Source organism: Dama dama, chromosome 5 (assembly GCF_033118175.1).
Source record: "Dama dama isolate Ldn47 chromosome 5, ASM3311817v1, whole genome shotgun sequence".
Classification (NCBI taxonomy): Eukaryota; Metazoa; Chordata; class Mammalia; order Artiodactyla; family Cervidae; genus Dama; species Dama dama.
The window spans coordinates 121058666-121083874 of NC_083685.1; the positions used below are offsets into that span (position 1 = coordinate 121058666).

Genomic DNA, 25209 nt, shown 5'->3' on the forward strand with positions numbered 1-25209 from the left:
GTTTCTCTAAACTCCTTCTTGACCCCAAATCACCTTTATCAAAATGTTTAATCTTGAACAATCAAAGCTAGAAAAGTACACGTTTTCTACTAGGAGGAAAAACTAGAAGCATTTTAACACCAGAAAGGAAATCAACTCATCAAGCTACCACTCTGATGATGCTAACAGGTTTCCAGTAGTTTATTCTCTGCACTGCCTAGAAGGGAGGAAGACGGCAGGATCCCCCAGCCTGTTCCCATCCACGGCAATGTGGAGGCCTGAGAGGATTACCACAAACACTAATGAAGATGACCTTATTTCCAGTGGCCCAACCTTTGTGAGTCTTCCAGTACAGGATACAGAGAGAGAGAGAAAACCAGATCTATGGGTATCGACATCAAAGGTCTAGAAATTTAATAACGTTCCCATTGTTTTATTGCAGATGCAATCAACCTCTCTTTATTACTGCAGAAAACTCGAGAGCACTGTAGAGTGCAATAAAGTGGTGTGTGTTTCGCTCTGCAATGTTTCAAAGGACCCTGATTTATAGTTAGGAACCAGGCACCCAGATGTAAACATCTGAGCTTGGTGACTGCCTTATGTTTTGCGCAAACTCTGTGAGGCAGCATAAGGCTGCCACCACACTCTGAGAACCACCCCATCGGATGCCAGGCCTCCTTCCCTCCTGTAAACCCACGTGAAGGCGTGCAGGGGAGAGATGGGTGCACTTGCATTAGGACATGTACCATCACTGCCCAGTGCATGCGGCACAGCCCCATGACCCACACCAGTCAGCCAGTCAGGTATCTGGCTGCACCCTTACCTTAGGCTTGTCTCTGAAATACACAAGTCCCACTAACTAACTGTTTGTAGCAGAAACACTGCAAACATTTTATAGTACTTAAAAATGAATGTAATGGTCTTGGCATTCAAAAAAGAAAACATTAAGTATTCATTGTTGTGGTTCTGCTTCCTGAATGCAGGCAAAAAGATACCATCCTGTTGCATGAACTGCTTCTTACTAGGCTACAGCTGATACTTTATTCCAACTCTACTCTATAAACCAACCCAGATGGAATCCCACTACACTAGTATATTGGCACCTTTGCCAAGACTTCCAATAATCTGGAAACATTCTCCCTCACCAGCCCTCTGAACCATCTCTCCTTCACAAAGTTACTTTGGAGATCTTGAAACCCCATTGACTTTAACAAATTTTCTCAGACCATCCTTCCAGAGGACTACACCCCTTTGTACCACTGCTGGCCACCTGTGTCCTGGGAAGGTAATTTCTCAGTCCTATGTGTGATTCCACACCATTATTTTTGGCTCTGCAATCATTTCTCTCTATATAAATGCTGCCTGCCTTACATGCTAATGCCTCTTCCAGATAGCATGGAAGAGCTTTGCTCACAGACAAAAATTTAGATTAAAAATAATAATGATCCTACTTTAGAAGATTCCATTTACTGTTAGCTAGCATGAACCTGCTGATACCTACCAAGCTAAACTAATAATAAAGCTAACAGTAAATCAACTCTTAGCACATGAAAAAAAAAAATTGTAAATCACACCAGATGGAATAAACATAAAATGCCTTGATATATTAAACATGCATTCTGAAAGATTGTATCTTCTATGTAACAATTCTTTTAAAGGAAGAAAGAACTAAACCAGCAGAGACCCTTCCTATGAAGAATACAATCAGTAGATCTGAATTGATCTGGTAATGTTCTTTCTTAAATGTGTCTAGCAAAGAGAAAAACAGAAAGTCAAACCCAGAGGAAGGTCAGAAGGCATTCTTTTACATTTTTAGTCATGCTGGTTCTCAACCTTCCATCTGCCAGGAGCATCACATCTTCCAGTGTCACCTGTGTACGTTGTCCCATATGGACCATAAGGTGTGTCTGTGCCTCTGAAAGCACTCACCCCTAAGTGCCTGTCTAGCCTGGAGTACTTTCAAAGTCCTCAAGGAAGCTATTTTCTACTGATAACACCCAGGCATCTCAACTATTTTTAAAGGACCACACCATCTAAATCTTACTGGTCCTTATCGAAGCCCCAAATACACTGTACTCTAAAGAAAAATGCTATTGAACTTTTGTATAAGCCATCAAGAGTAACAAATCTGAGGGAGGAAAAAGCAAAGCCTTTAGACATAGATGAAACTCTCTACTAAGAATTCTAAATTCTTGTTCTAAAGAACAAGAATCCAAGAGGTTTCCCTGGTGGCTCAGTGGTAAAGAATCCACCTGCCAAAGCAGGAGACCTGGGTTCAATCCCTGATCTGAGAAGATCCCACATGCCACGGAGCAACTAAGCCCATGCACCACAACTATTGAGCATTAGTGCTCTAGAGTCCTGGAGCTGCAACCACTAAGTCCAAAACTTCTGAAGCCTGCAAGCCTAGAGCCTGTGCTCCACAACAAGAGAAGCCACAGCAATGAGAGGCCCACACACTGTAACTAGAGACTAGCCCCGGCTGACACAAGAGAAAGCCTGCATGCAGAAATGAAGATCCAGCACAACCAAAAATAAATTTAAAAAGAAAAAGAACAAGAGTCCATTATTACTGACTTGACAAGTTAGAAATGCAAAGCACAAGGACACACCTGAGGCACAGAGATGTTTCATGACACTAGTCACCTGACACCATGAGCAAAAGCAGAAATTACCAAGGGTACTATCACAGGCAGGAATATATTCATTCCTGGCTATTCTCATCTCTAGGAATGTAAATAATCCATGAGGAATTCCTGAATTCCAGATCACATGGATAAATGATCCGCAAACAAAAACACTAAGCAGGCAAATGTTCACTGGTTCTCTGAGACATTGGCTCCCCTTAGGCTCATGACCCTAAAAGCAGAGGCAAAAGCCCACAGGAGGCACGATGGCGGCCCCACTCACTCAAACCCCACCCCCCATCCCATTCCGTCCTGGAGAAAATTCCAGAACCAGCATCACACAAAGCTGTATGGAAAGGAACCTCCATAAATACTCCAGATTTCTAATTTTCTATTAGAATTATTAAATCCTCAAACTAGTTAATGAGAAAGACTAAAGAAAATAGGTCTTTGGGTTTACAAATAACTTCAGATCTTAAAGGCAATTTGACACAGTTATATTCTATGCCACATTTCTTTTTTGAAAAAAAGTTTAAGATATAGGCAACAAAAGACCCAGTAATTGGTAACTGTCTCCTTAAAAAGAACCTTACCTTTTGATTCAAAGACAAAGCATATAATAGGTGTCATCTTTTGAACATTGACTGCTTTTTTCCTCGACTATTTGAAAATTGAAGATGGGAGAAATAGCTGTAACTAGTTGAGGTTACAGAATATTACTGAAAATACACTTCCTGTGCAAAATAAAAACCACGACCTGAGAGTAACACGAAAAATACTTTTTTCCTAAACATTTCATGGGAAAGCTTAGGCAAAATAAAAATTAGACCATCCAATCAATGACTCACACTAGGGCATGTGCTTCCTTATGATTCTATGGAGCACATCAACAGACAGAAGAGGGAGGCAGGCCTGCCATAGGGGGTGTCCAATCACTGGATTGTACGAGGTCAGAATCTGGATTCAAAGACTGTTTAAGAGCAAGAAACTAGATTTCTCTGTAAGAAAGTAAAAGAAGAGCAAATAAAGAGCTTACCCTTGGCTGCCAGTTCTCATACTGCTTCTGTAAATTTGCACCAATGGTTTCCAGAGCTTTCTGAGGACCCATCGACAGAGGATCTGGGAGAGCAATGAGAAGGAGAAAGTTTTTTATTTGTTCATTTCCTCCTTGCTAAACATCTCTTTCAGAGTTTCCTCTTAGACAATTCACTTCAAAGTCACCTTTGACTAAAGACAACACAACAGAGCCTGAGGTTTACCTGTGTTTAGCCTGACTTAAAGAACTACTAAGCCTCCTTGGGAGGCTAAGAAACTCACAACTTTCCTAGGGAAAACTGGTTTTATTAACATCACTGGTCCCGTGATTGTTTCCTTTCATCCATGTTTGTCATTTTAGCACCTATGGTTCTCTAGATGAGGGTGAAAGAGGAACGTAAAAATAGCCAGCTTAAAACTCAACATTCAAAAAACTAAGATCATGGTATCCAGTCCCATCACTTCATGGCATATAGAAGGGGGAAAGGTACAAGCAGTGACAGATTATTTTCTTGGGCTCATGACTGAGGACAATGACTGCAGTCATGAAATTAAAAGACGCTTCCTCCTTGGAAGGAAAGCAATGACAAACCTAGGCAGTGTGTTAAAAAGCAGAGATATACTTGCCAACAAAGGTCCACCTAGTCAAAGCCATGGTTTTTCCACTAGTCATGTACAGATGTGAGAGTTGGACCATAAAGAAGGCTGAGAGCTGAAGAATTGATGCTTTCAAATTGTGGTGCTAGAAAAGACCTTGAGTCTCTTGGACTGCAAGAAGATCAAACCAGTCAGTCCTAAAGGAAATTAATCCTGAATATTCATTGGAAGGACTGATTCTGAAGTTCCAATACTCTGGCCACCTGATGCGAAGAGATGACTCACTGGAAAAGACCCTGGTGCTGGGAAAGCTTGAAGGACAAAGGAGGAGATGGCACAGGATTAGATGGTTAGGTAATATCACTGACTCAATGGACAATCTAAGCAAAGAGTGAGTGAAGAGTGAGTGAGTGAAGAGAGAGAGAGTGAAGGACAGGGAGGCCTGGTGTGCTGCATCCATAGGGTCAACAAAGAGTTCAGACTTAGTGATTGAACAACAATAACAAAACTGTGTAAGAATGCAAAAGGAAGCAGAAAACAGTTTCAACAAATAGAAGCCATCAAATAGATGCTCATGTCCTGTGTGTGAAGACCAACAGAGTAACTGCCAGAGATGGTCTGAAAGCCTCTAACTCCTGTACCCTCACTTCCACACAGTGACCTTGTGGTCAGCACTCTGGCCACAGCTAATCTGTGGCTAAGAGAACAGAAATGGCTTCCTCTGTAAACAGATAAAGGCCTGTCCAGGAGTCACACTGATCAGGGGCAGCTCTTAGCCACATCTCTAAAGAATCAGGACAAAGACAAACGGAGGGAGGGAGTTCCAAAGGCCCACGGTGGGGGAAGGATGAAACCTACACCTTGTCCTCAGACTTCAGCCTCTGGAAAGCCCCGGCCCCCACCTGCCGGCTTCCTCCCTTGGCTGCTCCCAGGAAGGGCATGTCAAAAGTGTGTGGGAGCTGGGGAGAGCCGCACCATGCTTCTCCATGCACCTCACCAATGGCCCTCATCAGCAGTAGCAGCCCGATAGCAGCACCCACTCTTCTTCCCCCGGTCTTGGATCAAAATACGGCCACCTGAGGGAAGAGCAGGGACAACTACAGTAGTCCATCAGGCTACGATCAACAAAGTGAGGCTGTCACATCCAAACCACAGGAGTCCCTGTGGTCAATTAGTTTATGGTTTCCTCCCAATAATATGACAGGGAATGGGAGGGGGAAGGGGAAGAGAGGGAAAGGATGAGGACAACTGAAATGGTGCATTTAATATGACATTTACTAAAATAAACAACTTAAGTAAACAAAAACAAAATCCCAGGTGGATACTGCTGACAATTTTATCAATCTGACATGGGGTGAAGTAAATTTAAAATTGTAGTTCTATCTGAACAAAACACTTCTCTTCTAATGCCTTCACAGGTTGCTACTTAATGAATGAAAGGTTAGTGAGTGAGTAGGTGGCTGGGTGGGTAGGTGGATAAATAGAAGGAAGGAAAACTAGATGGTAATTGGTGTTTGTATAAAATTTTAGCTCTTCACAAATCTTGCCTGCAAGCTTTTCAGCATAACCCTCTGTATTTCATGATGCTTAGAACTTGACAATGACATGGACTTAGTCCAACCTACCTCATAACAAAGAAGAGAAAGCTGAAACTTAAAGTGGTCAGACAACCTGGTCCAAGGTTACAAAGATTCTTGGTGGAGCTGGCATTCAGCCAATGCAAGAAGTGGGAGTCTTTTATTTAAACCCCCCATCTTCTTTACATTTACACAACCTGACTACCACATCCTACCCAATTTTCCTTCAAAAGAGCCTGCACTCCATCACTATGACTACACTGGTCATTATATGATGGTCACCACCATCATCAACTATGGTGGTGTTGGTCCCACCAGCAGCATCTCGTGTTGACACTATGGAGATTCCCTGCTCCCAGTCAGTTCCCAAAGAGCTACAGGGGGCAGAGGGCAAAGGCCAGGAAGCACAGCAGGGCTCACTGACCTGTCTCCTCTCAACCCACCTGGAGACCAACCAGCACAATGAGTCCTTCTAAAATACCGCTTCTGTGATGTCACTCCCCACAAAAGGCCTACGGTGCTTCCTGAATGCTCCCACTTAGATAACATGCAAAATCAGCAGAGCTAACAGACACTGTCAAGACAGTGGAGGCTTGGGGCGGAGGTGACTAGAAGGTGACAAGAGACAAGATGGGCTTCTGGGCCACTGATAATACTGTTTCTTGATCTGGGTCTGCTCAGCTTGGGAAAAGTTATCAACTATACACTTGGATCAGTGTACCCTCCTATACATATGCTATGCACAGATGCTCAGTCATGCCGACTCTTTGGGACCCAATGGACTATAGCCCTCCAGGTTTCTCTGTCCCAGGGATTCCCCAGCAAGAATACTAGAATAGGGTGCCATTCCCTTCTCCAGAGAATCTTCCTGACCAAAGGATTGAACCCACATCTCTTACATTTCCTGCACTGGCAGGTGGATTTTTTTACCAGTAGCACCACCTGGGAACCCCACATATGCTATACTTTAACACAAATTAAAAATTTAAAAACATGCAGAACTCACTGCTCAAGAAACATCTGTACTTCTCCATAGCTTATATTTAGTGGACATTTCCTAAGTATTTCTTCACTGAAATATGAACAGGGTTTAAACCAAAAGTCCGTAAGAGCAAGAGGCCTAGGCGCAGGCACAGGGTGCACCCAGCATCCAGCAGCAAGGCCCAGACAAGCCCAGCAAGCACTCCCAGGGCTCCGCCCACAACCAGCCCCTTCTCCTCCCAGGGCTCACTCTCACCTCCCCGTGCAGCCCCCACCCCCCGATATGGCCTGTTCCAACTCCACCATGTCTGCTGAGTTCAAGGGGCCTGTCTCCCTTGTGCTGGTCTTGTCTAAAACTAAATCCTAAGAAGCATGACTACATTTCTATATATACCTCTGCACTTAACAGGTAGGTCTGCACTTAACATCTGTTGACCAACTCAACTACCTGTTAAGTCCGAGTCTGATACAAGGATCAGACAACAGGCTGTGAAAAGACCTGCAAAACCAAGAGCCGCAAGCAGGGGCTCCCTGCTACTGTTTTTAGCTCATCGACACAGGCCTCTTCATATCCATGTGGGGGGAGAAGAAAATGCTTTTCTCTAAGAAGTAAGAAACACAAAGCAAAAGGCCTCCCAAATATTTTCTTAGGAGAACAGAATTCCCAAGCATCCAATCAACTCACAGCCATCTTACCTCTGAAACACGGCTACTGTTAGCTAGATGTAAAAGACATCAAGGCTAAATGACGCTCCCTCCCCTTCAGCGCTCAGCTCATCTACACTCTGCTTTCAAACACTGATCCTCTCAGGTACAGGAGAGCTGTTCTTTAGCGGGATTGTTTTTAGTTTAATGTGGGGCCATAAAACAAAACAGCCTCTCCCCTGCTTCCCTGAGTGTCGCCTCCATGAAATAAAATAGCATCTTATTGTCTAGAGGAACAGAGGGGCGGTAGCCATGTAGGCACACTCATTCCTGCTGGGCTACTCGGAGGCTTATGCACCTTTCCCCCACTCCCTCGCTGGAGCTGGAATCTGAGTCTTGGCCGTGCAGCAGTCCAGCAGGGAGGGCGGGCCATCACTGCTGGGTAGCACAGTGCATCTTCTACTTGCTTATTCTGGCACCACAGGAAAACCTAAAGGGCCACTTCAGGGACACTCAGGTACATCCTCTGAGCCTCTGGAAGTAGGGCTCTCCCCAACATGTGTGGAGACTGTAGGCACAGAGGTACACAAAAAGGGACTGGAAAGTAAGAATCTGCCTATTTCTCAAGTTCTCAAACCCCTTATCCCTACAATCAGGGCAGTTTCGATCAGCAGTCTCGCCAGTTTGATGTGTGTCTGCAGCCATAAAGCAATGAACTCGTAATCCCCACCCAGCCCCATGCACAGAAGCATGGTTCTTTCCCCCATCTTTGGGGCGAGCACACAGAAGAGGCAGAGGCGGTACAGATGTGGGAACAGCTCAGGTTCCTACCTAGCACCCTGGCCTGTTGGGTGCAGTGGGGAGGCGAGTGCAGGCCCCTGGTAGCTGCTCCTGGCTGTGAACAATCCCCAAGTTGAGCCCTGTTCATGCCCCAGTTAATCGCCCTCCAGCCAAGAAGTGGGTGCCATTATCAGCTCCGTTTTGCAAAGGAAACTAAGACCCCAAATGGTTAAGTGACTGCTTGAGTGAAATAGCTGGAATGAATAAGCTGGGGTCATGATGAGTGCAAAACCTTTTGATTTCTGGTGATGAAGCACAAAATTCTAAGACCAAGTATAAAACATCGATTGGCTGCCTTCTAAACGGGAACATCTTTTTAGATTATTAGAAGGTACCAAGCCCTGCAGGGGGTCTTCCTCAGGACTCCTTTCCCAGCCATGACATGCTCCAGGCATACCATCCTGAAAAAGGCAGAACCAACTTGTCATCAAGCTTGGATCTCCCTGCCTCACCAGCCAAACCATGAGTTCAAGTCGAATAAATTGGAAGTCTGATGATGAAGGAAACATTAACACAGACAAAGCACCTCTTCCCCCAAAATGCTTATTAACTACAAAAGGGAAGGGGGGAATCTTACAGCTGAAGTTCAGGTACCAACTTAATCAAATGATAAGAGAGCTACATACCCAGCAATGAGATAAATTAAAGTCATGTGCCACCTGATAGGATCCACAGGGGAAGGTGGATCTCCTCCATGATACTCCTGCCAAAGAGGCATAAACAAAATGTAATCCCAAGGAACCATTGGGGACATTCTGCTAAACAGAGCGCCTGTGACCTTCTAAGTGTCAAGGTCATGAAGGTTAAGGAAAGACTGAAGCCTGTTCCAGGTTGGACGAAACTAAATTAGGGACAATGTGTGAAGCAGGAAAGAGTCTCTGTGCCGTAAAGGACCTTATGGGGACAGCGGCAACCCTGAAAATGCAACCCAAGTCTTACCCAGTAGTGGGACATCCATGTTAATCCCCTGTCTATGAGGACCAGGTTGTCATTATAAAAGAGAAACTCTTGTATGTAGCAATCATACATTAATAGGTTTCAAAGTGATGGAGCATCATTTCAGCAGCTTGCTTTCAAAAGAATGAGGAAAAAAACTGCTTAGAGCTCCACATGCAACTTCTGAAAATGTTTTTTCAAAATAAAAATTAACATATAGGCTGCTAGACACCATTACAAGTTTGCTGAATCAAATCTCTAAGACTTTCCCCCTCCCTTATCCCATATTGTTGAAATCACCATCATAAGGACTCGCTTTTTAATAAAAGCCAAATGAAAAATTTTTAACTCACAAAAGGCAATATGCCCTGCTGAATTCAAAATCTATTGAAATGATTACAAAGTAGACTGCATATCTGAACCTCAGAAAATTTGAACTATAACATGAAAAAATCTATTTGCTGGATTTCACATCAAGAAGAAAGGAGGGGATTCTCTGCATTTTTATTAACACTGTCCCATAAATACTGATCAAAGAGACTATGTGAGATGTGAGGGAGGGTTCTTTGATTTCTCTTTGGGGGCAGGAATGCAGAAGGCAAAGGATCCCTAGAGAATCTAATGAAAACCAAAGCCCCTTAGCCCGGAAGGTGCACTTCTCTACTCAGACACCACCACCCACACAATCCCCAGGAGTGTACACTGGGATCTGGGCTGAGAAGTCTTATGTTAAAAAACCTAACAGAAGAGTAGTAACAGAGGGAGGAAATAGAAAACAACTGATTAAATTCAGCTTTGACAAGGGGTAAATGAAGTGGAAACAGTCAGTGGTGGCTAATACGAAGTCAATTTCAATCGGCACAGTCACCAAGGGATGGCAGAGAGCCAAGAAAGCATCTAAGGAAACTGGCCACAGGAAACAGCTACTGTCACTGGGTGGGAGGACAAGGGGCCTGTGCTGCAGGCAGGAGGCTGTGAAATAAAGGCTGTCATCCTAAGATACCCCCAAATAGTGAAATAGGTAAGTAAAGTGGAGAAAAAAAAAACTTTTTTCCGAATTCAGATTATAACAATTTGTAATTTTTACTGTTTAAAGCAGATAAAGGGAATTTCTGCTTTTGCTTAGAATAGAGAAAGCCGCAGAGAGGTGGGATATGGATTGCCCCAATCCTACCAACAAGAGAAAGCTGAAAATTCAATGATGGACACAAAGGAAATTCATACTGTGATGGCTTCACTGGTAAATTATACCAAAATTTACAGAAGAAATAATACCCTACTCAATACAAACTCTTCCTTGAAACAGGAAAGATGGGAATACTTCTCAACTTAAACCAGCATTATTTTGCTACCAAAATGAGACAAATACGTTGCAAGATGAGAAAACTATAGACCAACAACCCTCATAAGCAGAAATGTATGATTCCTTAATAGAATATTAGCAGTCAAATCCAGGAACATATGAAAAAGATAAAACAAGTGAAGCTTATGCCAGAAATTCAAGGTTGGATCAACAAGATCAATCCATATAATTCACCACATCAACAGACTAAAAAAGTAAAGTCAGGTTATTATCTCATTAGATGTTGAGAAAGCATCTGATAAGATTCAACATTGATTCCTGACAGAAACTATCAGCAAACTAAGAATAGAAGTGAACTTCTTAACTTAGAAAAGACATCAGAAAAAAACCTTGGCTAGTGTCCTGTCAGTGGTGGGAGCCTAAAGCTTTCTCCCCAATGTTTTCTCTCCAGAAACAAGTGAAGGTTGTGCTGCACCATTTCTAGTCAACAATGTGCTAAGATGCTCTGGGAGGATGATGACAACTTCGCCTCCTCCTGGAAGGAGGTAGGTGGGACTCCGTGTTGTACAACTGAGGCACCTGCATGCAGGTATCAGTGCTTCAGGGTTTTTTGGTTTGTTTGTTTTTTAAGTGTATATAACTAGTACTAAGATACCATATGCAGGGCAAATTCAAAGGAGAAAATTATATAATCCAATAGTCATCATTTAATCAATTTTTCCTGAGACACTCTCTCCACTGCAAATGGTAAGTGAATGTATTAAAGGTTATATAACTGCAAGATGAAATAAAATCTTCAGATTTACACAAACCAATCACAGGCCTGCAGTGGACCAAGACAGCGGAGGCAGGCCCTGCCAAGCCAAGAACCCCACGCAGTGACCCCCCTGCAACAGGTGGTAAGGGAGGGACCTGCACTTACCAATCCAGCATTCCAAACGTGCACAAGGGGTGGTCTTGACCACATCTGGAGGGTCCACACCGACATTCAGGCACAAAACTAAGGCAACGCTGACAGTCTTCATCTGGAAACACAACAGAAAAAAACAAATATTTCAATATGAAATTCACTGATGAGTTTTCCAGTTGTTAAAAAGTTCCCAAATATACACAGCCGTCTGCATTCCCAGCCAGCCTTCAGTCGTCTGTCACCTGTGCCCCTCTTCAGGTATTTCACAATTAAGACAGGGTTTGAGTCAAGCAGGCAGATGAAGACAGGTACATGGCAGGAGAAGCTAGCTTTTCTCAGGCTTTCTTAAGATATACTTCAAAAACAATTATTTGATCAAAAGATGTAAATATTTTAAGACACTTGATACATTGTGCCAAACTACTTCGCAAAAACTCTTGCACAAATTTACACTCTGACCAGTTTACTGCTATTCTTATTATTTAAAATTGTCAATTATTTAATGAGAGGAAAAAAGTATCATACTGATTTAGTTTGCATTCTTTAGTATTAATAAGACTGAATTGTTTTCCCAAATATTTGTATCCTTTATCTTTTGTGGATCTTCTACTCATGTTTATACTATCATTTTTGTTTACTAACATTAGTGATCTTTGCTGATTGATTTTCACAGACTCTTAACATATTAAAGATGGCGTCCACATTGTTGGTTATAAATGTTTTCCTAGTCTAGTGTTTGCCATTGGATTCCTTCCTCTTTCTTGACATACTACAGCCCTGGGCCCATCAGCTGATACACCTTCCTCCACACCTGCTCCTGCTCGAGTCCAGGGTCTCCGTGTTAGGAAAGGTCAGCCCCATCTACCCAGCTGCTCACGCCAGAAATCTGGACTCATCCTTCATTAGTTCACTTGTTCAACAACTTGTCCAACCCACCAGGTGCAGTTTTTAGAAACTGAGGACACATTAGTAAATCAAAGAAATAAAAATCCTGGGGCTTCCCTGGTGGTCCAGTGGTTAAGACTCCATGCTTCCATTGCAGGGGGCCTGGGTTCCATCCCTGGTTGAGGAACGAAGATCCCATGTGCCACAGGGCATGGTCCAAAAAAAAGAAAAATTCCTGCCAGGAGTGGGGAGGCTGTCATTTCAAATAGGGTGGCCGCGAGGAAGACCACTTGAGCCTCTGCTCCCTCCACCTGGGTCCTGAGCGCCAATGTCCACTGTGACTACCCGTCTAGCACGTTCATCCTGCTCCTAAATGTCTCAGAGTCTGTCAACTTCACTATCCCGACTCCAAGCCACCTCCACATCCAACCTGTGCTCCACCACTTTCCTAGGACCCCCTCTCCTGTCTCCCCCAATCCAGGCTTTCAAACACATCAGTGCACTGCCCTGTTTTCAGTCAGTCCCCAAAACCTTCAAGATTTACTATGAACTGCTCCACATGCTATTCAAGCCTTGTAAGCTTCAGCTCCTGCCAAACTCCCCACTAGTGTCGGGTCTCGCCCTCAGTCACCTGGCATGACCTCTGGGTCTTCAAACACATGACCCTTCTGTCAGGGCTCCTTGCCTGGTCTCACCAGCTCAGGCTCTCTCAGGTTCAAACTTCCATTCCTTGCAGAGACCTTCCCAGATCTCGTCAGGGCAGACCCACCCACTCAATGACACCCCTGCATCTGTGCCTTTCTCTTGGCAGAGCCAGGCTGGTCCACATTCCTCTGTGCACCTGCAGCTCCTCCAAGGTCAGAGCTGACACATGGGAGCAAGATACCTGACCCAGTGATCATCTGCTGAGTGAGTGACTATAGGGATTTTCCTCTGATATTTTCATTTGCTTCATACTTCACACTTTTAATCCAGCTGGATGTTATTTTGGTATATGGTACCAGGTGAGGATGAGATGGTTAGATAGTATCACCAACTGAAAGGATATGAATTTGAGCAAACTCTAGAAGATAGTGAAGGACAGAGGAGCCTGGCATGCTGCAGCCCATGGGGTCACAAAGAGTTGGACAGAACTTAGCGACTGAACAACAATACAACCAGGTGATGATTAATTTTTTCTCAAAGAACTACCCAATGATGCCAATTCCCCCTGTTAAAAAACTTACTCAAACTCACAGGTTTGTAGTAAGCATATATTCCACATAGACCAAATTCTATTTCTGGGTCATACCTCACTGACTTAAATAATTTATCCTCACAACATTTCACAGTGTTGGGAAACCCAGTTTTCTTCCTCACAATTTTTTTTAAACTTTTACTCAGTTCTATTTATATTAATCTATTTTTTCTCAAATTAATTGCTAGTCAATTTCTTAATCCCATGGAGATTTTGGTTAAAGTTGTTTAACCAAACTGTTTATTGATAACACGAAGTATTTTAAATTGTATTTTCTGATCGAACAATTTCACACATAAGGATCTGTCATAAGAAATACAAAATATAATGAGAGAATCTTCTATGTGTAATGATTTTCTTCACAGCATTTCTTATCATGGAAAACAAGTGGGAATGACCTAAATTTCAGGCAAATGAAGGAATGTTTAAGCACACCATTATGTACTCTTAACAGAATGACACTTAAATTCTTAAAATGTTAAAGGAATAAAAATGGATTCAAAATACAAAGACATTACATTTAACATATAAACCAAACTTGGCAAGACATAACATGATATTCTATTTTTCCATACAGGACTACAATTTATTCAAATTTCAAGCTTCCGCAAGTCTTGTTCTTTTTTTTTTTGTGGCGGTGGGGTGGGGGCTGGGAGGAGGCGGGGCGGTGCACATGCTATACAGCATGTGAGCTCTTAGTCCCCCAGCCAGAGACTGAACCCGTGCCTCCTGCATTGGAAGTATGGAGTCCCAACCACTGGACCTTCTGTTCATTTCTTTTAAGATTATTTCTGGATTGTTCATGACTATTTGGGAGCAACATGCTACAAACCATGTCTTTTGCCCATAGTAGTTTCTTACTGATTGCTGAATTGTCAGAATAATGTTTAAGTCACTTTACTAAATTCTTAAACGTAACTGCTTTTAGGTGACTCTCTCCAAGTTTTGTTAGCATACAAATATACTGTCTGTGAATAAGGATGAGTCTAGCTCATTCTTTTTAATAGATCACTCTTCTTTTTCTTTATTAGGTCTCATGGCATTACACAAATCTTCCAAAATCATATTACTAATAATTACAAAATGACGACAGTGGTGATCTTTGCACTTGGTTTTAATAAAATTGTCATAAATGTTTCATCATTAAGAATGATGATGGTTACTGATTTGATATAGTCTTTATTACATCATGAAAATATTCCTGTTGAAAACAGAATTTAAAGTTATATGAGGAAAAAAGGAAGTATTTTTGTCTTTCCTCTCCCAACACTTAAAAAAAAAGCATTTATTAATAATAATCTGTCTTTAAAGTAACTACAACCCTGGGTCCAAAGACATATCGAATAGAGGAATAGTATCTTCCAGAGACACAGACAAGAATCTTCTCATTATGAACCATAAGAAACAAATTTTGGCTCCTTGACCTAACGTTAAGGGAAAACGTTGAAAAATAATCAGAGAATAACAAAAATTTTATTTGTTAGTCATTTTCCAGTATTTAATTGATCAGTATCAACAATTCCATACAGACAATTGGTTGTTTTATAGTAAACTAAATCTTTGTGTATAAGTTGCTTAAAACTAGAAGCTTCTGGGAACATTTCTGTGGTCTTCCTATGGCCCTGGTGAATAAAACTCCTAGCACCTGTCCTTTGCCATACTTAAATCAAGGGCATTTTTTCTGTGCTCTATAATGGGGAACTCTGAGGTCTCCATGAGGCGTTGGTTAAACCCTGGAGCAAGTTTTACGTTGCTTCCTAAGAAAAATGTTGCTTTCCTTATAGTCCTCTGAGGGCCCTCTGGGCACCAGAAGAGCCTTCCATGGACAAAACACCCCACATGGATCAGGGTCTCTGCTCAGACTGTGCGCCGCCACAATTGTGTGTTTTGTCCTCAATCGCAGAGAGCCTACTCTTAGATCCTTCACCTCTTACAAAGCCCAGGTGAAGGACACTACACTCAGGGGTCTGCTCTAAGGCCCACCCCATCCATTGTGCCTCAGCCAACCCCCTGCCTGTTACAGACCCAGGAGAAAGAGGTTGAGTCGGTCTTCTGGACTGATGAGAGCTCAGGAAGGCCCCACATTACCCCTTTCTGTTACCTCCAGGAGTTAACAGCCAGGTCTCAGGCCCAGTCATTACTGACCATTTCTGAGCAAGAATGGCCTCCACATGCCAACGCTGACTCCCTATCTGGCAGGTGCTATGCAGTCACCAAAAGCCCATGAAGGTGGTTGTAGCCCCACCTTAAGGAGGCATGGAGGGAGTAAGGAATTTGGAGAGAGGCACCAGGACTAAACCCTGGTCACTGGGATTTCAAATATGTCAGATTTCATCGCTGGCATATCTGCTTCATCTCTCTGGGGTCAGGGAGGTGGTGCAGGGTGAGGCAGAGCATTTATGCAGCATTCCTGTGATCTCTGGTCATAATCTATTTCTCCCACCTCATCTGACACTCTAGAAAAATCGCCTTCCCTCCACCCCTACAATTGTAGTTAATGAACTCAGTAAAATAAATAATTTCTAATTTCATTATAAAAAGTACGACTTCTGAGGCTCTCAAAGTCCTTAGGCAGAACACTAATGGAAGCACAATCATCGCTCTTTACTATCCTGTGAGGCGGCTCGTGGGCCTCCTCTCACCAGGCCTCCAACAAGTGCAGTGTTCATTACTAACCAAACATTACTGACAGCAACAATTTCTCCATTACTGCTTTGAAGGTGAGCAACAGGAGAGCAGGGCCCTCAGAGAGAAAGTATGAAATTAGCTCCACTCCATAAATGAAGACATGAAAGGAATTAATTTGATTCATCCTGGCTTATACAAAACACACCTACCCTATATCCTGCCTTTTAAGAAAACAAGGGGGAAAGTCTCAAGAATACATTGATACATGAACTAAAAACATGTATTTGGCCTAACACTTAGCTACCAATTTAATTCCACAATTGGACAGAAGACATTACCAGTAAGTGCCCTCAAGCCAATCAAATATGTCTGAGCTCCCCTGCAAACTATAATGGCATTGGCTTGATTTCAAATGTGGTGGATTTTCAATTCTTAGCTATACCCGAAAGTGTCCTTTTCGTATTTTATTTTCATTTCTATGGTAACCTCATTCCAAAAATTCTAGATTCATGTTTTTTAATAATACAGTTACAGCATTAAGAAAATGTAAGGGCTACCAACTTCAGTGTGCAAAAACTGCATAATAGTACATAAAATAATCATTTTGGACTTTAAAACAGTTCCTCCCCAATGCCATATAATTGAAGATGACAGAGTTATATCTCTAGAGGTTAATTTTGCATTTGAAAAGATCATCATTCTGAGAAGCTCTAAAACACTGGGATCACTAAAAATGTGTGACCTTCGACATGCTGGTTTACTCCAATCTCTCCTGAACAACTCCCTCACCCTGAAATGATGCCAGTGATCTCTTAGGCCCCAAGACTTCTCTGACCCTAAAATTCTGACTCCAGGATTGGCCTCTCCAGCGGTACCGGAAATATCCCTAAAGGCATGGAGCATGCTGCCTTAGGATTCTAAATTCAACCCAGAGGTCTCAACACTACCTTGGAAGAGGCTTGGCACAAGGGGCACCTGATGCTGTTATAACAGCATGGGCAGTCCCATGTACAATCTTCTGGCATCAGAGTTTGGAAACTCATGATTTTTCTAATTCACAAAAGGATAATATGGTATATATCCCATATGGCATATAACACACAGAGAAGGATCTGGAGTAACTTCCTATTCAAAACTATTACAATTTCTGCTGAAACGCACAAATATCCACTATCCAACAACCTCATACCAGCTCACAGCCCAGTTTTGCCTTCAAATGAGTTGTGAAAACATTTTCAATATTCAGAGCTTTTTGGATTTGAGAACTGGAGACGGGGGTCTATGGACCCAGATCACTGCCCCTACTGAAAGCCTCTGTATACTACTTGTCACCTTGCTGATTAGAAATACACTAATGCCTGTCACCAAAGAATTCAAAACAAAATCACAAAGAATTCCTTTATTCGTTTCTTTCTATTCAATTATCTGATAAACCATATATTTTTTAAAAGACAGAGTGGATCAAACCTGAGTAGAAATTCACAAGCTGCTGTGCACAATGACATCCAAGCTGTTATGCAGAATAAAGAAATCATGTAGGTTAAACTGGCCAATCACTGCTTTCTGCTCCCCAAACCAAGAGTCTGACTCACTCCTATTCCTTCTGACATAAACAACTGAGCGTCATGGAGAATAAACAGAAAGCAAGACTAGGGTTTGCCACATATGCCACAACATTCGCTATTCCCCTGTTCGTCTGAGGCAAAGCCACCCAATTCCCAGCAGTGCTCATTAAGATTCAGAGCATCAAGCAAAAACTTTGAGCAGAGCCGAAGCTATACAAATACATAATTTATAAAGAAAGTCAGAAACTAGAACATACAGCAAACAGAGTAGACGCACCACAGGAAGAGTGGGGGGGATCAAGTTACTGAAGAAAAGGAAAAACTGGCTTGCCTCCTAATTCTCATCCCAAAGACTGCTAGAAAGAAATGAACAATAAACCTAGCAAGAAGCACATCAAACAGAATTAATTTTTGCAACCAAGACCCGTAATACAAAACAAGATCCTCATCACCAGCAGCAACTGTATGAACCTGGGCAATCCTGTTTGTCTGTTCCTTTGTTCATTTCAGTGGGAATTGGCAATGAGGGAGCGGTTCTTTAATGTATGAGCTCAGTTTGTTACCTTGAGCCACAGGCCTAATTTGGGTTTAAACACTCTTTTTTGAGGCCAAACTCTGTTTATAGTTCCCTGTCTAGATTTTCCACTAAATCCACCTTCACTCCTGTAAAATAGCCTAATAAAAAGGGAAGACACAAGAGGTAACTCTTCAACATGGAGAATCAGAAAGTCTCATTCAGAGATGTTGTCTCAGACGGGTGCAGAGTTCTGCCCCTCTCCCCCTCCCACCCCATCCAAATGCTGAGGACACGTGGAGCAAGAGTACTTCTAACACCGGAGACCCTTGGGAAATTTAGATTTCTAAAAACCAAATTAAAGAACTGCATACAAAATAGGTTGATTACAGAGATCATAACTGCTTTAAACAAGCCAAAGAAATCCCTTCTCAAAGGAATACTACACTGATTCTTTTTGTGATTCCTTCATGAAACAGATGGTCTCCCCTTGGTGCGACCTTTGCAAACCTGGGCATCTGTGATGGGGATTCTACACCCCACTTTGATCTGAGGAGCCAGTCTACTTGCACTAATGAGCTGAGTGAGAAACCAAAAATGACGTCCTTGCCTTTTCTTGTAAATACCTTTTGGGATGAAACTTAAGTGTTTACACACCCATACACACACAATTAACTCTTCAGTCTGCTCCCTCATAAAGTGAAAATAAAAATACTTGTCACAGAGGGATAATATGAAGAAGTTGTCTATACTGAAAAATTAACTTTAAATAAGTCGACAATATACAAACAATTCTGTTAAGGCCTCAGGGTCTGACTTGAGGGCACAGGTTAAAGAACACTCTGGATCATATGCTGGAACATGACACCACCTTTAAAGCACATCTACAGGTTGCACAACTCTGTTGGAAGCCAGCGAACTTTGTAACATGGGCACTAAACATAGATCTCAATAAACTTGTTAGAAAAGATATCTTTTCAAAGAATGTTAAATAGCATGAGATATACCCAAACATAATCTGAGTGCAGAGAGGAGGTATACAACCAGATCCGTAATTCTTATTCCAAATATGCGGGTACACGTATGCTTAAGACACAGAGTTAAAAAACAAGATGTCACAAGTAGTCTGATCTCTGGGGAGTGGAAAGTGTGAATGATTCCTCTTTTTCTCTTTCTACCTGGCCCTGCTGTGTGTGTATTTTCAAACTTTCTACCATGAACATGTGTCATTTACATAAGCAAATGGAAAGGTTATAAAAATTATTTTATCACAATAGTCAAGGAGTTTTTGCATGTGTGCATAGATGTATATATCATCTTTATTGTGTCCTGAAAATAAAGAGAGTAGCTTGTTCGGTTAGCTGAAGCTTAGACTAGTATCCAAGGCAACGAGTGGGCCAGGATCGTGTGAGGAAATGCAATGTGGGTGATTCCCAGGGAACCTACAGGGACAGCACTATGCCAACCAAACTGAACATGGCCTCATACTCAACAACACACCTGGTCTTGGCAAAGCAGGGAAAGCAATGGCTCTAGTCCATGTCTTCTCCACGCCTTCCCAGGTTAGGACACAAGGTAAGGCCCACTGCTAAAACTGCTTTCCCGGGAAAAACAAGATTTTCCAGTTCAATAAATGGATTGATTTCAACACTGTTTGGAGGTTTGTGTCATTTGATAAAACACTGAACCGCTGCTTTACCACTCCTAATGTAAATTACAATTAGAAGCAGCAGCAGCAGCAGCAGCAGCATGGGACTGAGTCATTCATTCAGGACTAATTTTTCATCCCCTCTTCATTATCCAGCATATGTTATCCACAGTACAGACTTCATAAAAACAATTTCAAGGCAAACCAAAGCACACAGAGCTCCCATGCTGGCTGAAAAAAATACACCCGAGGTGGTTGGAACACCTTGATAACAAGCATTTCACCACTGAAAGGCTGAAGATGCTACTACATGTGGCTGTTTTCTTCTAGCCCCATTCAGCCTCTTGGTTGGGCCAACATATGATATGAAGTCGTTCTCAAAGGTCCCACATCTCCAAACAGAGGGTAGTGCAGATTCTGCTAATGGAGACCTTGAAGAGCATCAGCGTCAGGAACTGGCAAGCAGGCCCCACTAAGCCATTAAGGCAGAAGCGTGGCTAAACAGATGTTTTTCAGGAAGACTAACTCATGACAACGGCTAACATTTACTTGGGAAGGAAGAGGTTGAAGGAAAGGAAATTTGCCAGGAAACTGCTCCAGAGAAACAAGAAGACGTGTACCAGGTACATGCGAGGAGAGTGGGAAAGAAAGAAACCTCTATTTCAAAGAGAATAGGGGATAGCATGTGCTGCTAAGTGGGTGTCAGAGATGAAAGGCACAAGGAAATCAAAGGTCCTGCATGGCTGCAACTCTGTTAATAAGCCGTCATTTAAAAGCACCCATGGGAAACCACGTGGTAGACATCTGCCATCTGACTCCCCATAACCTTCTTAACACCTTCTATACGTCTTGATAACCTCCTATGTTGTGGGCCCCACCTTCCCAAAGTAGAAAGTAAAAACAATGGTCTCAGACTCTCTTGCAGCTAAGGGGCCAGCATGTGGCCTGGGCTCCTCCAGAGAGATACACCTGCCTGAGAACCAGGTTCTGTATCCAGTAGTGCCAAGCTATCACTCCACAGGGAACTCTGTGGCTGAGGCACCTGGCTCTGGAGGGTGGCAGCCACCCAGTTCTTGGGTTCATCCCACTGTACCAGTGGTTCAGCAGCTACAGAAGCCCCCTTGGGGGTCTTCATAACCTCAGGGTCTGGCCCTGGGTCTCCCCAGGGATCTTCAACACATTCCTTTTCTGCTTAACCTCACAGCATGCACTCCAATGCCTATAACTAAGAATCCGTAAGGCTCTTTAGGGGTGAAAACATTCAGAGGGCACAAACATCATTGGATTTAACTATATGGGCATCTTATACTAATCACTGCTAGAATCAAGATTGCCAGGAGAAGTATCAATAACCTGGTGAAAGTGAAAGAGGGGACTGAAAAAGTTGGCTTAAAATTCAACATTCAGAAAACTAAGATCATGGCATCTGGTCCCATCGCTACACGGCAAATAGATGGGGAAACAATGAAAACAGTGACAGACTTTATTTTTGGGGGCTCCAAAATCACTGCAGATGGTGACTACAGCTACGAAATTAAAAGATGCTTGCTCCTTGGAAGAAAAGCTATGACCAACCTAGACAGCATATTAAAAAGCAGAGATGTTACTTTGCCAACAAAGGTCCATCTAGTCAAAGCTGTGGTTTTTCCAGTAGTCACGTATGCATGTGAGAGTTGGACTATAAAGAAAACTGAGCAGTGAAGAATTGATGCTTTTGAACTGCGGAGTCCCTTGGACAGCAAGGAGATCCAACCAGTCCATCCTAAAGGATATCAGTCCTGAATATTCATTGGAAGGACTGATGCTGAAGCTGAAACTCCAATACTCTGGCCGCCTGATGTGAAGAACTGACTCATTGGAAAAGACCCTGATGCTGGGAAAGATTGAAGGCGGGAGGAGAAGATGACAGAGAATGAGATGGTTGGATGGCATCACTGACTCAATGGACATGAGTTTGAGTAAACTCTGGGAGTTGGTGATGTACAGGGAAGCCTGGTGTGCTGCAGTCCATGGGGTTGCAGAGAGTTGGACATGACTGAGCAACTGAACTGAACTGAACTGATACTAATTACCAACCCAGACATCATCAAACCAGGGAACTAAAGACACAATTTTGCCAAGGTACTGTTATCCCAACAAGTGGCACTTGTGGCTCCAGTCTGACACAGACTAGTTGTGTCTAAGGAAGGGAAGAAGGAAGTGAAAGGTAAGAGCTGAATCATCACTGAACCATCACCACCAAGAATCTTCCTGAGTCCTAAACACACTCAATCTGAAGACACCAAAAGTTGTATCTTAACCTCACAGTAATTTAGATCTAAAACTGGGTTCTTGCAACTCCTTTCCCTTTGATTATAAAAATGGAGCCCACTAAGTTCTCAGCACAGCACTCCCTTGCCTGCCCGCCCTGTATCTCTTACAAGTGTCCTATCCTAATAAACTCTTCCCTTATCTCTCATCCTGCCTCTTGCTGAATTCTTTCTACACCAAAACAGAACCTCTGCTCTACTGAGCCCTGAAATGTGCTCTACGGTTTCAGGACCATGGCCAGGGACACGCACAGCAAAGACTGCACACCTGCCAAGAGATGAGCTTCAGCGTCATCTACAGGAAGGGGGCCCACGGAGGGTCCCTGGCTCTGAGGAACTGTGGTGATGTTTATGTACTGTGAAATCTGAGTCGCCTTTTGGTCTTTTTAAAAATACACACACACACTTCTATATATTGGAAATAACTATTGGCTCTAAGTGAAAGACCCAAAGGTTTTCACTGTACCTTCTTTCAACTCTTCTACTCGTATGAAAGTTTTTCAGACTAAAAGCCCAGAGGCAATCTACATTGAAAAAATGAAAACTGATCACAAGAATCCAAGCAAAAATATACCCCACGGCTTGAAAGTAGTTTCCAGGTAATAGAAAGCATTTTTGTTTCCAGGAGAGGACGGTTCTGGAAACCATTCTCCCCAGCAGACTGCACACAGAGCTGCCTCACTCTAAAGGTCCACAGAAAAGGCAAGGGGCCCACAACATCCACACAACTTTCTGCCATTTACAGCTTAGCTGACAGGGAGCGCAACAGTAGCCTGAGCCCAACACTAAGCCTGGAGGTAAGAGAACTTCCCAGGTTTCCCTTCAGGAGTTCTAACTCATCGGGGACAGCAGCACTTCCTGTGGCCTTCTCTTTATCAGTAAGTCTAGACTCTCCCTCAGCTCCTATCACGTGGGTCAAAGGACCACTCAAGAAGCTCTACCTCACATGCCCGCCCTCTCACAGACCAAGCTGCATGAGAACCACAGACACATGGGTGCAATGTGAGAGCACCGCCTCCTGCCCTTCCCCAGGCAGAGGTCCCACACGTGGCACCTCCCCACCAAGCCAGTTCCCTCCCCGCACCAACAGCATCAGCAGGACACCTCAGCATTCTGTAACTAAATAACTCACAACAGCAAGCAAACACTTGCTCACTTTAACAAGCTAAGGAAACTGACAACAATGGAAACATTCCTCAGTACAAGAACAAAATTCAGTAATGCTTTCCATCTATATCATCATCATGTTGTATAATCAAGCTTCTGCTGCACAAACCAATACTAGGAAACATTTCATATTTTGCTTAGTTGACTATATAATGAAAATAGTAAAACTGAACAAACACGTGGAAAAGAAGGGAGGAAGGAGAAGGGGGAATAAAAAGAGGGCGTTGGCCAATTCCTGCTGGGAAGTCTCTTCTCCTGCTTGGTGCCCTCACCCTCCTGTCCTCTGACGTCTCCTTGTCATCATCCCTACCTCCCACAGCCCCAAACTTGCTCCACTCGTGTCGCCTCCTATGTGAGTGAAAGGTACTGACGATTACCCAGCTCTAAATCTGGACACTTCACCCCAATCTAATGTCCTCAAATTAATGTCCACACATCCCATCTCCATCCCCTGAGTTCAAGCCTCAGCCTGTCTCTCCTCCATGACTCCAATGGCTCCCCTCCAATTCAAGCTCCTCTAATACATCTCCATTTTTAACACCATGGATGCCTTCCATACTGACAGCCTAACTATGCCATCCCATCACCCTGGACAGCACTGCAAGGCCCCAAAGGATCACTCCTTTACATTCATATATGCAGCCAATGCACTTTCCTGGTGGCTCAGATGGTAAAGAATTCGCCTGTGATGTGGGAAATCTGGGTTGGGAAGATTCCCCTGGAGGAGGGCATGGCAACCCACTCTAGTACTCTTGCCTGGAGAATCCCATGGACAGAGGAGCCTGGCAGGCAGGGTCACAGTCCACGGGGTCAAAAAGAGTTAGACACGACTGAGCAACCAAGCACAGCACACATGCAGTCAACAACTCCCAAAATATACAACACTCTCTCACATTCTTTGCCTTTTTACTGCTTGATCACCCTTTGCTTTATTACATTTGCACACATGCATGTGTGCATGCACATACATGCTGCATGCAGATTTAGGAGAAATTTCCATCTCTACACCTAACTAAACTGTTAATATTGATTTTTTTTTAATGAAAGAAAAAAAACTAAGAAGAAAAACAAATAGCAAAAACAAGGAAAAAGAACAAAAAAATACAGACAAGCCCTATTTCTAAAAGAAAAAACTCAAAAGGCCAATACACATACCAAAATCTGTGCATCCTCACTATTTCTCAGAGAAATAGTGAGATGCCATTTCACATCATATGACTGAAAAAGACTTTCCAGTCTGACAATACGTATACTCACAAAGTTATGGATGAAGAGGAGCTCTGGACACTCCTGGATGTGGGAGCATGAACGCACTCCTCCCTGGAGAGGATTCTGGCAACATGATGGAGTGGAAGGGTGTATGTGTCCCACTGTTCTGTTCCATTCTAGCAAATACCTAGACATACACTCACACATGTGCAAACATAGGCACAATAAGGACGTTTGCTGGGCTCCGTCTTGAAAATGAGAAAATTAGAAACAACCTGTCTAACAAGAGGGATTGGAAGCTTGTGCACAGAGTTCTTCTCCACAGGGGACGAATGAAAGATTTGTACTGAGATATCAATGAGGCCACAAATATTACTACGTTTTTTCAAATGAATGCAAAGATTGGAGAAGAGTTTACAGAAGCTATGAAGGTGAAGGGCCGCACAGAGACTCCTCTGACTATAGGATAATGAGTAGCCCACCCATGAAATCACCATGGCGATGTGTCCAGAAGGGACAGACAGCAGATGGGGAAATCTGAATCAAGCACATTAGGAAAGTTTTCCACTTTTCCGGGGAAGAACCACTCCACCCCACTCAATGCTAATGAGATGACA

The 25209-nt window shown here is 43.0% G+C and overlaps 1 protein-coding gene across 2 annotated transcripts in view; it reads right to left on the bottom strand.

Annotated features, from left to right (window-relative positions):
* The window catches only part of RPTOR (regulatory associated protein of MTOR complex 1), a 318946-nt gene that overhangs the window by 233783 nt on the left and 59954 nt on the right, over positions 1–25209 (bottom strand). For both annotated transcript variants that reach the window (XM_061144572.1, XM_061144571.1), the window contains exons 2-3: positions 11443–11545; positions 3643–3725 (exon numbers count right to left, since the gene is read on the bottom strand). In XM_061144572.1, the coding sequence (XP_061000555.1) occupies positions 3643–3725; positions 11443–11545 (186 nt within the window). The remainder of the gene's footprint in view (positions 1–3642; positions 3726–11442; positions 11546–25209) is intronic.